Source organism: Talpa europaea, assembly GCF_964194135.1.
Source record: "Talpa europaea genome assembly, chromosome: 5".
Lineage (NCBI taxonomy): Eukaryota > Metazoa > Chordata > Mammalia > Eulipotyphla > Talpidae > Talpa > Talpa europaea.
Window position 1 is genome coordinate 114,693,634 of NC_140071.1, and position 15,840 is coordinate 114,709,473.

The following is a 15,840-nucleotide window of genomic DNA, read 5'->3' on the forward strand; positions in this document are numbered from 1 at the left end:
GGGCATAATGTATCATTACCACATTTGTTCCATATATACAGGGCATAAGTCTTAAAAACATGCATTTAAAAGCTAATTTTAACAAAGACAACATTAAAATGGTTAATTTTTAAGTTTTTTTCCTTTCCTTTTTCCTCTTATTTCTTAAGAAAGCAAAACAAAACCCAAGGTTTCTCCAAGAAAAATGGGTGCTTCTAAAGGCAATACAGACAGACTAGCTTTCTTTCACTAGCAGCTTATAGGTAATCTAAATTATAACAATCTCGAGAACATGCTGTAGTCATGTGGTTCTGTGGTAAACAGTCACTGAAAATACAGCTTTAATGAAGGCCTACATTCAGCTGGTAATTATCTATGCAGCCATACTGTAGATTAGAGCCAGTGCCCATTCTGAGTGAAAACTGCCTTTGTGACTACACCAAGTGTCAATCTGAAAAGTTTGCTGGTGTTATGAATACATAAATACGTTGCTAACTCAATTAGCTAATATATTTAGAGAATGTGAACTATACACAAATATTTGTAAGTAACACTGGAAGGGAACTGATGGAAATACATATCCTGTGCGCAGTCCAACAGCTCAAAATCAGGTTTTAAAAAGGGGGTAATTCAGATCGTCTCAATTTTTAAAATTTTGATATTGAAATCTCCACACCCCCACGCAAAAACCCTGGGGTGTGCATGTACAAACACACACACCTTGCTGGTTAAACCAGAATTAGAATTCATCTGAATTTGTGACTATATATAATGCAATCCAATATATGCTGACCAAACAATAAGAAAATATGACCTGCAAATAAGCATCAAAGGAAATCTGGACAGATCGTTTAAAATATTAAAAGCATGTAACTGAGAGTATTAAACAAATAGTTTAAGCAACTGAAAAGACTCATTGGTACTCTACAGTATAATGCCACAGATATCCTAAACATTACTAAAAGATGTTTTATACCTATAAACACAGTATATGGCAAAGAAATCATATAATTTTATATTTTAAAAAGCATACTTCCAAAAAAAAAAAAGCATACTTCCAGATAACACCATTGCCTATTAACTATCATTCTACAGAATTTATAAATACTTTATATCAGTAAGGTAATTATTTTTTCATCATTAATTCATACCACCTCTCTCTGCTTTAACAGTTAGTACTTAACTATATAAAATGTTAGCCATTTGGAGATATACTATATTAGCTAGCAAATTCAATAAAAAATTTAAATCACCTTTAATACACAGTTAAGTTTAAATAAGATTATACAGTAACCTAGCATAAGGACTGTTATGATATATAGTGACTGTTTTTAATTTTATTAAATCAACTAGGTTCAAAATTAACTATTTCTACATTTTATGTTTTTCAGAGGACAAAGAACTCATTTATGAATAACTACATTCCTGTTAAATTACTTTCCTTTTCATTTACTTAATTCTCACCATATTAAAGACCCAAGAATGGTGGGTTCAGTTGTAATTTCTAAATGGTTTGTGCTCAGAACAAGAAATTTATTGTAGGAACAAATTTTCGAAATAATATCTGGTGTGAGTACCTCTACCCTAGCAAGTCTAGTCTTTCCTCTATTTTTTTGACAACCGACTCTCTAAAGTTAGTCATTTTTCTTAATAGCTTTCTTATCCTTTTTGAAGGTAGAGATCACAATGGAAGAGGATTAAAGATGTCGTAATTGTAGGGCCAAAGCATTAGCTAACATTTACAGGCCAAGATGAACAACATAGTAAAGGATTATTCAGATACTATGTGATTCTGCACTCTGATAATGACTTTACATGGCAAAGCACCCTGAAACAAAGGCAGCATTTCTGTAATGTTGTATAAACTGACTTTATTAGTAGAAGGCAAATTTTAACATGTCAAACATACAGTTCTAATTAGGACCAGCAGCTAATTTCTATCATTTACTACTGGCATTCTCCCTAGAAAGAAATTATTATCTCAATCTTGTTAATGTCATTAAAACTGGTTATGGCAAGTAAGTATTAAAAGCTTATTGAGAATAAAAAAGTTCACTGGATCAAAGGGCGAAGGTAAAAAATAAAAATAAAATTTGAGGATTATTTGATTTTCTCCCTATTGTTAACGGTCTAGTTTGATTATTAATAATCAGAAATGGCTAAAATATTATAAAAGCTTAATGTCTCATTTAAAAGATGTTAAATACCAGCTACCTGGCACCACCAGCAGTCTCCTAGATGGAAACCAGTATGCACAGAAGGAACAAACAGATTGAAATTTTAACTTTTATCTCGTGGGATATAATTTTTTTTTATCTTCTCCAATTCTAAAAGTATCTTCACAATTTTTTTCAAAACAAGTTAACAAGTCAATATAATTTGTACATATACAAAAGCAACTTTAGTTTGGGGATCACGATCATGTTTACTACAATTAAAGTACTTTCACATTCTTTAGTATATTTATATTTTGTCTTTGCTATGCTGAAATAGTAAGACATCTGTTTCGGTGTGAATCTGCTAAAGATATAATAAACTGTGTATCTACTACTTTAAATGCACTGATATTAACAAAGATGTTATTTTCAAATATATTTTTTAATTAATTCAAAATTTTAAAAAATGCTCAGTTATTTTTTCTTTCTCCCAAAATCAAATGTCTTATTTACTATTTACCTGGGGGTGGAATCAGAGGTGGAGCAGTGCTGACAGTTGGAGGAGGTGGAAGAAATGGAGGAGGTGGAAGATGGGTGGGAGGAGCTCCTGGAGGGAAAAATGGAGGTGGTTTGCTAAAATTGTTGTCTACTTCAGTAGCAGATCGTTCAGAAAGGACCTGAAATTAGAGCACAGTTAATTAAAAAGATGAATAAATGTTCTAAGATTAAACTCAGTATTTAGTTTCATCTAATCTGAGAAGCAAAGAAATACTCATATTTTGAGGAGGCATTAGTAATTTTCCTAGGTGTGTGACAGACATATAGATAGATGTGAGTATATACTCACACATATACTTTTTAAAATGTTCATATTCAAAGGCTAGGAGACATTACAGGAAAAAAGTCTTAATAAGAAACAATTAAGTGTTAAAAACATCCTCAACAAGAGACAAGTACTTTATAATGTAATGAGTATTATCTTCATTACTCAAAGTTTAAGTATTCAAATTAAGGGAATGTAATAATCAGCAATAAATACTAGCTTTTAAAAATTAATCTGGCAGGGCCTCCCAGGTGGCGCAGCGGTTGAGCGCTGGGTTGCGAAGCTGCCCGCGGCTGCAGCACCGGTTCGATCCCCGGCTGCTCCCCGGCCACCGGAGGAGGGTCCCACATGGCGCGCAGACCTCTCCTGCCGCCCGCTGCTCCCCTCAGCAGTGTACTTCGGTCCTTCTGCCTGCTCTGCTCCCCACTCTGACTCTGGTGAATTCTCTCACCCTCCCGCGCTTCTGACTGTACCCAGTGCATGTATAAACAAAACAAACAAACTAAATAAATAAAAAACATGCCTCTATTAAAAAAAAAAATTAATCTGGCAGCAGAGCCAAACATTCACTGTACCAGGGGCTGTCTTAAGGTTGCAAAATAAGAGCCTATAAGGCAGACATAAACAGGATGCAAGGAACAAGTTATCAGAAATAAGGGACAGGCACTAAATTTTTAAGACAGTGGCAACTAAATACATGGATTTTTAACAAGCACCCTAAGGGATTCTGAAGTACTAAATATATTCAGGAAATAGGAGAAATAGGAAATATGATGTTACATATTTCTCAAATCCTTGCTGGCTAAAGCATATCATTTAAACATACAATCCCATCTTTCATTAACTTTTCCATATTTAAGTACAGAAATTTTTGTAAGGTTTATACTGACAATCTATTTTTTAAAGTAGGGAAAAGAATTACTTTTAGAAATCATGGTACGAGGAACTTTGAGGAAAAAGAATTATCTTCTATTTTAGAAAATTTACCATTAAGTGTTAAAGAACATTTACATGATTAAAGACAGTAAGAATGAAAACTCTATGGACATTTTTGAAAGCCCTAGAAAAAAATAATGAAAAATGTGTGGTCAAGCTAATAGTTGAAAGTCCCAGTTACTAAAGTTTTAACTTGAATTATGCAAGTTATTAGTAACTCATCTCCTTTCATCCTTTCACGTAAGGAAATTCACTTCACCCAGAAATGTCACATTAAGTAAATTATGATGTATTGATACAATGAAGCTATCCAGATTGATTTTAAGAATATAGAAAAATATAAATGGTAATTTTAAAAAAAGATACATAAAAATATTATCACAATAGTTCAATCTTGCTTAATGACAAAAAATAAATGTACCAGAATGTTAAGTTATATTAGAGAACAGAATTATCAGTAGTCTTTTCTTCTTTAAACTATTACCATATTTCATATGATTTATCCTATAAACCTATATATTACATATATAATGAGGGAAAAAATTCCTACATATATTTAATAAATTCAATTAAAACATGGATTTAAGTATTCAGTTAAAAAAAAAATTTTTTTTAATGCCAAACCTGTATGTTGCTGTTTTCATTTGCCCGTCGCCTTCCTTCTACCCGGCTGATAGTTATAGTCTGACCAATAACATCAATTGCCCCAGGTAATCTCCTATAACATAAAAATTGAATCAATTCAGTTTTACCTAATTAGATGTTTGAAAAACAAAACAAGTAAATATATTAGTGTGAAATAAAATCTAAAATCCTTTGCAATATACTTTTTTAAAAAATCAGCTAACACACACTGAAATAACTGACTTAGAACTCACTTTTTTGCACTGTTAAAATATTTTTATTACTAAGTGGGAACCAACATCCAGTGACAATCATGCTTCAATCTGAAGTATTTTTATAGGTTTTTACTATTTTTTAAATCTCCAAATGACTTCATCTTTGTAGAACTGAATCAGGTAACAAATGCTAAACAAATGGAAGCAAAAATTTTTGGATACTATGAATATATATCATAACTCTATTAAAGAAACTCAAAATAATTCCCAAAAAGGCTTTAGAGGAAGTAACTGTTCATTTTGATCCCTACAGCATATTTCCCTTATAATGGTTCATTTTGAGCATTAGAACACTAAAAAGGGAACCAGTTTTCCATTTCTGGTAACTTACATTGAAATATTTAAATGCCTGTCTTTTATCCGACTGTACTTATAATCCCTCTTAACTATGAGTATAAGGGAAAAGTCTACCACAAAATAATGCTGCAAATTTGACAGGAAAATCCATCAAGTTAAGTTTTATAAAACAAAATATTTTATTGAGGTAACATGGGTATAATACCAAATGATTTAGAGATATAGAATCACATCCTTCTGGTATGTTACCAGACCACACCCACCACTAAGGCACCCACAGTTAATTGTGCCCCCTTTCCATTTCCCCCATCATTTCCCCAAGTAAAATTTTTTAAAATACTATTAAAAGTCATCTAGTGTGGTTAAGGACTTTATAAAAATAAATATACTTAACATTTGTAGGAATAAACAATGAAAGATGGATACAAGTTCATGTCTCTTCACCTATATTTGTGTTCTAAGTAATTCTGTTTACAACTCTGTAGAAGTAAATCAATGAAAGTAACATATACTGGACATCCCAGGTGGTGCAGGGGCTAAAATCTCAGTGCTATCAAGCTATCACCAGCCACTGCAGCATGAGTTTGATTCCTGGCCAAGGAGCTAACCCACATGGCGCAGTAGATCTCTCCTGTCTCACCCACTGCTCCCCTCAGCAGTATATTTCAGTAGATCTGCCTGTTCTGATCCTCACTCTGTCTCTGGTGAATCCTCTCACCCCCCTGCACCTCTGGCCTACACCCCAGTTCCTCTATGTATAAATAAATAAAATAAATCTTGGGGGAAAAAAAGTAACATAAATCCCTCCACAGACAACAGTTTGGATCCTAAAATGACTAGTAACAGCAGCTACCATTTGTTAAATACCTACCTATTGTACCTAAACCTCACAATAAACCTTTACTTAAGAATTATTGTACATTTGTTAGAGACACAGAAATACGCTAGGGCCCACAAAATGAAATCACTGACCTCAGCAACTATTAGGTGGCCATATTACTTGCAAACCTGAGTCTTTCTGAATCCAAAACCTACAGACCTCTTCCCTTAAGCTATATTGTCTTCTGGTATCAGTGTGACTATCACAAGATAACTGGCCTTTGAAAATCTTAAGACTTCTGAAATAAGGAGAAAAACAAATGCTGGATGATTCCACTCATATGTGGAATAAACGGTAACAAAAAAGACAAAAACTAAACCAAACAACTCTTGAAATCTCATTATAGAATTGAGACTACCAGGGGATGAGGTGGAGAGCAAAATGTGGAGGGAGCCAATGGACTATGGTGGATTATGGGTACACTTTGGTAGTGGGTATGGTGTGGTAACAAACATCTGAAGAGATATGAACCTATCCCCCTAAAACATATACAGTGTTGTAAACCAACATTACACAATAAATAACTACTTAAAAAAAAAAACCAACAAAACAAAAACTTCAGACTTGTGGTACTCAAAATATTTGTGGAAGTTTACCCTAAGCGAACCTTGAAAACTTACATTAAAAACTGTACTTGGGCCTCCCCGGTGGTGCAGTGGTTGAGCGCTGGGCTGCAAAGCTGCCCGCAGCCTCTGCAGCGCTGGTTTGATCCCTGGCCGCTGGTGAGGGTCCCACATGGTGCGGCAGACCTCTCCTGCCGCGCCCGCTGCTCCCCTCAGCAGTGTTATTTCATCAGTCTGCCTGTTCTGTTCCCTGCTCTGGTTCTGGTGAATTCTCTCACCCTCCCGCGCTTCTGACTGTACCCAGTGTTTGTATAAATAAATAAATATTAAAAAAAAAAACCTATACTTAACACATGAAAAAGACAGTCCTATAAAAAGTACATATGACATTTGAAAGGTCTTCAAGTACACTGTCAATTTACACTCAAGCCTCTCTTTCCTATCACTTAAAAGCTAAAATAAGAGTATTTCAAGTCTTTTTTATTTTATACCTCGGTCATAGACTTCCTAGGTTCTCTCATGATCCCAAAGACCAAGAATGGCTTTATTTAACTTGTACCCTTCAATATATAACTGAAAAAAAAAAAATCTAAAATTTACATATTAGAAAAATCCAACTAGCTCTGATGAAACAATATTGCTCTAATTTTTTCCCTAAAACTTAAAAGCTACAAGAATCTAAAGAATCTAAAAATCTAAAAATCTTTAGAATCTAAAAATCTAAAATTTACATATTAGAAAAATCCAACTAGCTCTGATGAAACAATATTGCTCTAATTTTTTCCCTAAAACTTAAAAGCTACATCTCAGATGCCAACATCCTCTCAGAGACAGGAATGCTCTGAGAAAAGAATTCCCTCAAAGTTTATAGCTATGCAGACTTCATTTATAAAAACCTTCAACATGACTATTTCCTTTTCTACTACTTTTCTATTACCAATCACTGGATTCACCTCTCTCTCCATCTTTTAAAATTTATTCATCAGGAAAAATTCTCACAAATTTGTGTAATTTATATTGCAAATTCTCCAAATTGCTAAAAGTAGCAAAAACTTAGAAATCCAGACATAATACTCTAATTTTTATGTCAAGAGGAAAGATTATTTTATAAGCTTTGACCAGGAAGACCAAAGGATTCCCACTGTCAAAAATTCTCGGACACATGGGAGTACTCATTTCATAAATATGGTCAGAAGTATTCCTTTATCTTTAAATGTACTATGTAGTCACTAAAGATTCAAAGGGGCAAATATTATGCTTCTAAAAATCATGCAAATTAGAAATCAGCCTTAACAAAGGTGTATCTGTAGAGGGAGTCCAAAAAATAATAATGCCTTATATTGACGTACCCCTCCTTTGGCAAGGCATTTGTACCATACAAATTAATTTAATCAGAAACGTGAAGTTTACCATTTTGTTCAGAAATATCTTATAATAGATAAGTAAAAAAGTAAAAAACCACCCAAAAAACTTTACTATTTAACTTAAAGGAGTAATTTTAAAATCCAGTATTATTCTGATACTACATTATGAAAAATATAGAACCATATTATACTGTAAGTTTTTGCTGTATCACTTTTATTTCAATGCATAAAGATTGAACTTCACTATAACGAAGATGATCTGTAACTTGGATTTCCACCCAGCATGGGTTTACCTGGGCTTACAAACCAGTTCTACAAAGCAAATACCTAATGCAGACATGAAGATTCTCTTCTCTATACTGGACATTTCATACAATAAAAAGGTGAAAGAAAATTAACCAGAGTGGAGATCTACAGTTTCATTAATCTCTAATTTAACTCAGGCAATGAATGTACACAAAACCTTTAACTTTTGCTCCTGGCGCAGACTAATATATTGGCATCTCTGCAAATATAATTAAATTCAAATATCATTATTTTAATGAGTCTAATGATCCAGAAGGGGTATGAAGCCTCCTTACAAAATGCAACAGAAATTTTAAAAGTGACAAAATAAGGACTAAGGGAAGGTAGACAAAAGGTTATCTGTTCATCTATTGCTACAAATTTCAGCGAGCTTCTTATTTAATAGCCAAAGTAAAGTAAGTCGCTAATGACAAGTTTTTAATACATGTATTAAAACATTAAGTGTGAAGATAGCTTTTTGTGATAATAGCTAGTATTTATTTTAAGATTTAATTTATTCATGCATACAAGAACTGGGGTACAGGCCAGATATGCAGAGGGTAAGAAGATTCACCAGAGACAGAGCAGGGAACAGAACAGGCAGTCTGACTGAAATACACTGTTGAGAGGAGCAGCAGGCAAGACAGGGAAGGTCTGCTGCGCCATATGGGATTCTCGCCGGCAGGCAGGGATCGAACCCGCACTGCAAAGCTGCGGACAGCTTCACAGAGCTGCACTCAACAGCCTGAGCCACGAGGGGAGGCCCAATAGCTAGTATTTTTAAGCACCAATTACATGTTAGGAAAGCACTGTCTTTTTTTTTTTTTTTTTAAAGATTTATTTATTTATTTATTCATACAAGCACTGGGTACAGTCAGAAGCGCGGGAGGGTGAGAGAATTCACCAGAGCCAGAGCGGGGAGCAGAGCTGGCAGAAGGACAGAAGTACACTGCTGAGGGGAACAGCGGGCGGCAGGAGAGGTCTGCGCGCCATGCGGGACCCTCCTCCAGTTGCTGGGGAGCAGCTGGGGATCGAACCGGTGCCGCGGAGGCTGCGGGCAGCTTCGCAACCCAGTGCTCAACCGCTGCGCCACGGGGGAGGCCCAGGAAAGCACTATCTTAAGCAATATATATGTATTCCTCCTAATAACCCTATGAGGTAGCAAATATTCCTATTTTACAGATAACAAAGAGAAAAACTTTTTTTTGAGTGTCTTAAAAGTATGAAAGAGTAGGTAGTTTTTAAAATTTCTGACAACAAAGTTCTTTAAAAAATCCACTTTGCAGGGCCTCCCCGGTGGCACAGCTGTTGAGCGCTGGGTTGAGAAGCTGCCAGCAGCCTCTGCAGTGCCAGTTCTAACCAAGGCTGCCGGGCGAGGGTCCCACATGGCGCACAGACCTCTCCTGCCGCACCCGCTGCTCCCCTCAGCAGTGTACTTCGTCAGTCTGCCTGTTCTGCCCTCCGCTCTGGCTCTGGTGAATTCTCTTACCCTCCCGGGCTTCTGACTGTACCCAGTGCTTGTATAAATTAAAAAAAAAAAAATACATTCTGCATAGTAATCCAGTATGCAAACACACAAACTGAAAGAAAAGTTTCATGAAAAAAGATTTGTACTTCTCATAAAGGAAATAGTAATACCAAAATATGAGTTTATTGGGGGCCTCCCTGATGGCACAAGGGGCTAAGCACCACACTATGAAGCAATCCGCAGCCTCTGCAGCACAAGTTCAATTCCCCGGCCGGCAGAGAGCAACCCACATGGCGCAGCAGACCTCTCCTGACTCTCCCGCTGCTCCCCTCAGCAGTGTACTTCAGTCAATCTGCCTGTTCTGTTCCCTACTCTGTCTCTGGTGAATCCTCTCACCCCCAACATCTCTGGCCTATACCCCAGCTCTTGTATGCATAAATAAATAAATCTTAAAATAAACAAGTTTATTAATTTTTATTTTATTTTTTTTAAAGATTTATTTATTTATTTATTTATACAAGCACAGTCAGAAGTGCAGGAGGGTGAAAGAATTCACCAGAGCCAGAGCAGGGCAGGCAGAAGGACAGAAGTATACTGCTGAGGGGAGCAGCGGGCGGCAGGAGAGGTCTGCGCGCCATGTGGGACCCTCCTCCGGTGGCGGGGGAGCAGCCGGGGATAGAACTGGCGCTGCAGAGGCTGCGGGCAGCTTCACAACCCAGCGCTCAACTGCTGCACCACCGGGGAGGCCGAGTTTATTAATTTTTAAATGTAACACAAGGAAAAAAACAAATAATACAAAACCAAGAAGTTCTGGCTGGGGCCACTAAATTGCTTACACCCCAGGAATAATTGCAACTTCATGCTTTGAAAACAGTGAAATAGGACAAAGTCTCCAATATTACTGCAATGCAAACAAATGTGAATTTCATGGAGCTCTTTCTCAAAATGTTCCTTAATGTTGGGTGAAGCATAACAATGCACAATATGGCAAGTTATCTAATCAGGGGAAGCAAAACAATGTATTCTGAGTATTTAGCCCTCTTAATGGTTGGATGCTTAATCTACGAATTTAATTTTGTGTATTATGAAAGCATTTTTATCATAGGCTATTAATATATTAAGTCCACACTTAATATCATCACTAGATTCTTAGAAACTGTTAATATAAAAGTTATTTGAGGAACTGCTGTATTTATGAGCAACAGTTAATAACTAGCATATAGGGGTATAGATGGGCTGGAGATCCCTGAACTTAAATATACACATATGTATACATGCCATTTTCAGGCAAGAGTCCACAACTTATCAGAAACTTTCAGAATCACTACTCTAAAAGAATGAACCCCTGCAGAAATCTATGAATGCTTTCTCACAACAGGCCTTCTACTAGGAACTGGCAGAAGATAGTTCAAAGTTATGTTTTCGAGTAAAACTAGAATGTTACTCTTTTATATTCCTAAATTAAAGACAGATAAACTTGACATGACTGCCTAATTCAGGTCATACATATAATTGACAATCCTACATGGAAACTGGCAAAACATCTTCTGACTTATTTTAGAAAAGAGATGAGTGTTGAAAGACATGTAAAATGGATTTAATCACATAGGATGGGAAGGAAAGCACATGTGTAGAAAAAGGACATGGGAGAAATATTATGTGTAAGATTTCTATTCAATAAATACACTATCTACTGATCTTTTTGCAATGGAAGAAGCATGATTCACCTTTCTTTGTAGTTACCAACAAAAAAGAATTTCAAAGAGGCAGAAAATATAAATTAAGTGAAAATGACATCTAGAAAAGGGCTCTGTGAGGCTGTAAAATCCTATGCAAATGTAAGTTCTCCTTATAGTTAAATCCATTATTTTACCTCAAAATCCAAGGTGCTGAGTTAGCATCAGATTTTAAACTTCTGCCAAGCCCAACTCAAACCTCTACACCACTGGTTCTCTATTTTGCCTGCCCATTCAACTCATCTGGGAAGCTATTAAGAATCCCAATGTACAAAATGCATACCAGCCCATTTACAGTCTCTAAGTCCGTAACAAAATATTTTTAAAGTTCCCCAGATAACTTCATCTCATAGTCAAAGTTGAGAACTACAAATACATGCCTGAGAGACCTTTTCATAATGATCTTTTAAGTTTTGTGGACTGCTTGTATATCTGTTTTTGTTTCTCTATAGCATATACATAGGTTATAAGAAAATTTAGCATATTCTATTTTTTAGGTGAAGATTTAATACTCAAAAATCCTATCTAGAAAAGTAATATAAACTAAAAATCATGGTACAGTCATCAGGACATGTAATGTATTTTCTGTCAATAATACATTTAAAGAGACAAAGTCATAATGGGAACAGAAATCCAAAGAGAACAAACACTTACTGGGTGTCCTGAAATAAGTGATTTCAAAGGTTAGAATTTAGGTTTCAGTATAACCAATTCCCAAACCCATCCTTTCTACAGCAATGTTTTCTATACTAATTTTCTGGGGCCTGAAAAGATTTAAGTTACCGTACAAACAAAAAGCCTTGAATACTTTAAAGTGAAATATGCTAAACTTTGACTCACTGTGTGGACATAAATGTGTTCATTGTAACAATGAACTTCTGTGCAGAGTTTAAAATGTTACTTCTGTGCAGAGTTTAAAATCGTTGTCTGCCATATTTATGCTTTATTTTTAAAATGTACCATTGATAAGATGTAGTTCTACAGGGAATTAAAAAAAAAAAAGGCCTCCTTATGTCCAATCATATAAAATTTTATGAGCCACATAGCACAACAACACACATTCAGAGTGCTCAAATGCCAGGAAAGTGCATCATTTCAGTACATTATCTCATGAAGACCTAGCATTAAGTAGTGTAAGAACAAATGCAGAGGTTGATCTAATGTTCATTTACCACCTTATTTTATTCAAATTTTGTCTGACTACTATAAGAAATTGAAGCAGGTATGAACATTTTAATGGTTCCACATGAAAAGAGATTTTTACTATTTCTCTCTCGAGAGTATGTCAGTTAAAAAAAAAAGCACGACACTGGAAAACAAGCTTAATTAACCAATTACCTAATTAACCAATTAACCAATTACCTAAGAGCAGATTTTGATGTTATAAAATGAAAACAAAACAGAAATAAACTGGATATCAAGAGTGTGACAATTATCTATATTGCCTATTACAATTTTCTGTGTTCTTTAAACTGTTTCATTTTTCTTACGAATTGGTATTATTACGTGAGTTATCAATCTGAATTTATAAAATAAACTTTCACCAATAAAATGCCAGATATAGATAGTTAGCATGAAGAATACTGTTATCAAAATTTAATAAACACATTATATAAATTAAGAAATCCAAGTCTCAAAATACAATAACTTATGAAAAAGATATCAACCGTTGTTCAATTGCTCTAGACAAAGACTAACACAATGCTTCAAATAAACAAAAAAACTCAATTAATTCTAGAGCTACAATCACATTTTCTACCTTGTAAGAAACGTATGTATGTGCATACATGCACATATACACGTTTAAAAACTTGCTTTTAACTAGAGGTATTTGTTTAATTTTCAAAAGCTGAAAATACAGTGTCAAATTTCCTCCTACCTATATTTCCTGACACTATTCACAAAGTCAGAGGAGGAGTCTTCTGTGTTTCAAAGATCTTTTGGGGAGCAGTGAGAGGAGGGCATTATATAGTGTAAACACTGACATGTATAATTTTCAGACATGAGAACTAGTATTTTCTCTATAAACTAACCATCTTATTTCAAGAAATAAACTATTGCATCAACGGTACAACTACTATAAGTAAAACATCCTAAGTGAAATGACGGACAAAATAATTTCAGGTAATAAATTAACAGCAGCAAACGGAATATATAGCTTAAAATTACATTAAATATAACAGATTTTAAGTACTCCCACACCTTTGCTTATGAAAGTCAACTTGCCTGAACTATAGGTGTTGTTTTTTGTTTTTTGTTTGTTTTTTTTTTTTGTTTTGCGGGACCCTCGCTGGCGACCGGGGAATGAACTGGTGCTACCTCGCAGCCCAGTGCTCAACTGCTGCGCCACCAGGGGAGGCCCCTACAGGTGTTAAAGGCAGAAAAGCAGGAGGTCTAAACTGACCTTGCCTCTCACCATGCATTTTGGCAAATTTCTCATTTCTGACTGCCTTTTCCATATCACCTGGGAACTAGGCAGGAATTAAAGGATTTCAGTATTGAAAAGGCCTTCCAGATAATATACTCTAGCCCTGTCATTTTACAATTGTGGAAATAAAGGAGTAGAAACTTTAGGGAACTTCCCTAAATTCACACAGGTACAAAACAAATCTAGTATCTACTCCTCAAACAGCTAAAATGTAACAGTTATTCTTTATACAAATATATATATATATATATATGTATTTTCATTCCATTGCTACTGGTACATTATCAATAGGAGCATTATGAAAATCAAACCTATTGTCCGGCCTTTTGGGAACAGTATATATGCTATCTACATTGTTATCCAGTGCTATAATAACCAAGTTAACGGTTCTATATAAATTATATTATCAATTTTTGAATTCATGGAAATAAGCAAATATGAAAAGATTCAGATACCACTTCACACTGGTTCATACTACTTTTATCTAAAATAATTCATGAGGGCCTCCCCAGTGGCGCAGCGGTTGAGCACTGGGTTGCGAAGCTGCCCGAGGCCTCTGCGGCGCTGGTTCGATCCCCGGATGCTCCCCGGCCACCGGAGGAGGGTCCCACATGGTGCGCAGACCTCTCCTGCCGCCCGCTGCTCCCCTCAGCAGTGTACTTCGGTCCTTCTGCCTGTTCTGCTCCCCGCTCTGGCTCTGGTGAATTCTCTCACCCTCCCGCGCTCCTGACTGTACCCAGTGCATGTATAAATAAATAAATAAATAAATCTTAAAAAAAAAATAAATAAAATAATTCATGAAAATAAAACTGTGGAATGGGTTAGGGTGGTGGAAGGACTGAGTGAGTTGACACATGACAAACAAGGCAACAAGGCCTGGGACAGGATCTGTGCTTTCTTCAGCCAACATCACAGGTTCATAATGTATATATGAACAGTTATATTCATTTTATTGTTGCACTCATTAATCATATATCATTGTTGCATAATCACTCATATCTGCATTCATCACTCATCAATAATATTTAAATAACATATAAAGGAGAGGTAAAACTCCTGGGTCCCAGGATATGCACATTTCCAATTTACTAGAGAATGACAAACATGTTCCAAAGTCATTGTACTGGTTATACTCCAACAAACCATGCACAGTATCTACACTGTTCCTCATCACAATTGGCACTGTCAGATTCTTTAATTCTGCTGACCTGAACTCTGTGAAAAAACTTCTCATACTGCTAGTAACTTTTCAATTTCCTGATAAATTAGGTATATAATAAACATATTATAAAACTAAAATATGCGATCTTATATATAACTAATAATGTAATTTATTACTAGGATAATATATATTCCATTCTTATTTTTTGTTTTACTTAATATAGCTTTTAAAATTTTTGACGCATTTGTACTGTTTTTCGTAGTTCCAGAGTTCTTTATTGTTCGATCATTTACCCTTTGTCATAGGCTGCAAACACCATCTTTCAATTTGTGGCTTGCATTTTTACCCCCCCCCCGCCCCCGTCTAGGCATCATTTCTTATTTGGCATCATTTTTTGCCTGAATTATCGCAGTGGTCTCCAAGTGGTTCCTTCTAATCATGTCTCACACCAATCTAAATGCAAAGCTGATCGTATCATTCCCTCCTCCAAGCTCTTCAATATTTCTCTATCGCCCTCAGTGTAAAGATGAAATCCTTGAGGATCAACACCTATGTTTTGGGGCCTATTTACTCTGGAATCTGCTTCAGGAAAGGGCAGAGATTATGCCTTATTAATTTTTATAACCCCAAGATCTAGCTATATGGTTTGTATATAATGCCCCAAATATAATTGCTCTATACATAAGTAAACAGATGAAAATGTTATCATCATACTTTCATACATGGGAAAAAGTATCTTATGAAATAGCATAAACATATTTTATTTGCCACTTTATCTACAGACTTCCTGTAACCTGGTTCTTCCTCCCTTATAACAAATATTGTGTCCACATTAAAACTGCTGAGTTGCTGGGGAAAAACTTT

At 35.4% G+C, this 15,840-nt stretch overlaps 1 protein-coding gene across 38 annotated transcripts in view; it reads right to left on the minus strand.

The window, feature by feature from the left end:
• The window catches only part of FIP1L1 (factor interacting with PAPOLA and CPSF1), a gene marked incomplete at both ends in the record, with an annotated part of 61,158 nt that overhangs the window by 17,432 nt on the left and 27,886 nt on the right, over positions 1–15,840 (minus strand). For 37 of the 38 annotated variants that reach the window (XM_084233945.1, XM_084233927.1, XM_084233944.1 and 34 more), the window contains 2 exons: positions 2,656–2,812; positions 4,519–4,612. In XM_084233945.1, the coding sequence (XP_084090071.1) occupies positions 2,656–2,812; positions 4,519–4,612 (251 nt within the window). The remainder of the gene's footprint in view (positions 1–2,655; positions 2,813–4,518; positions 4,613–15,840) is intronic. The other variant, XM_084233916.1, reaches the window with a different exon arrangement.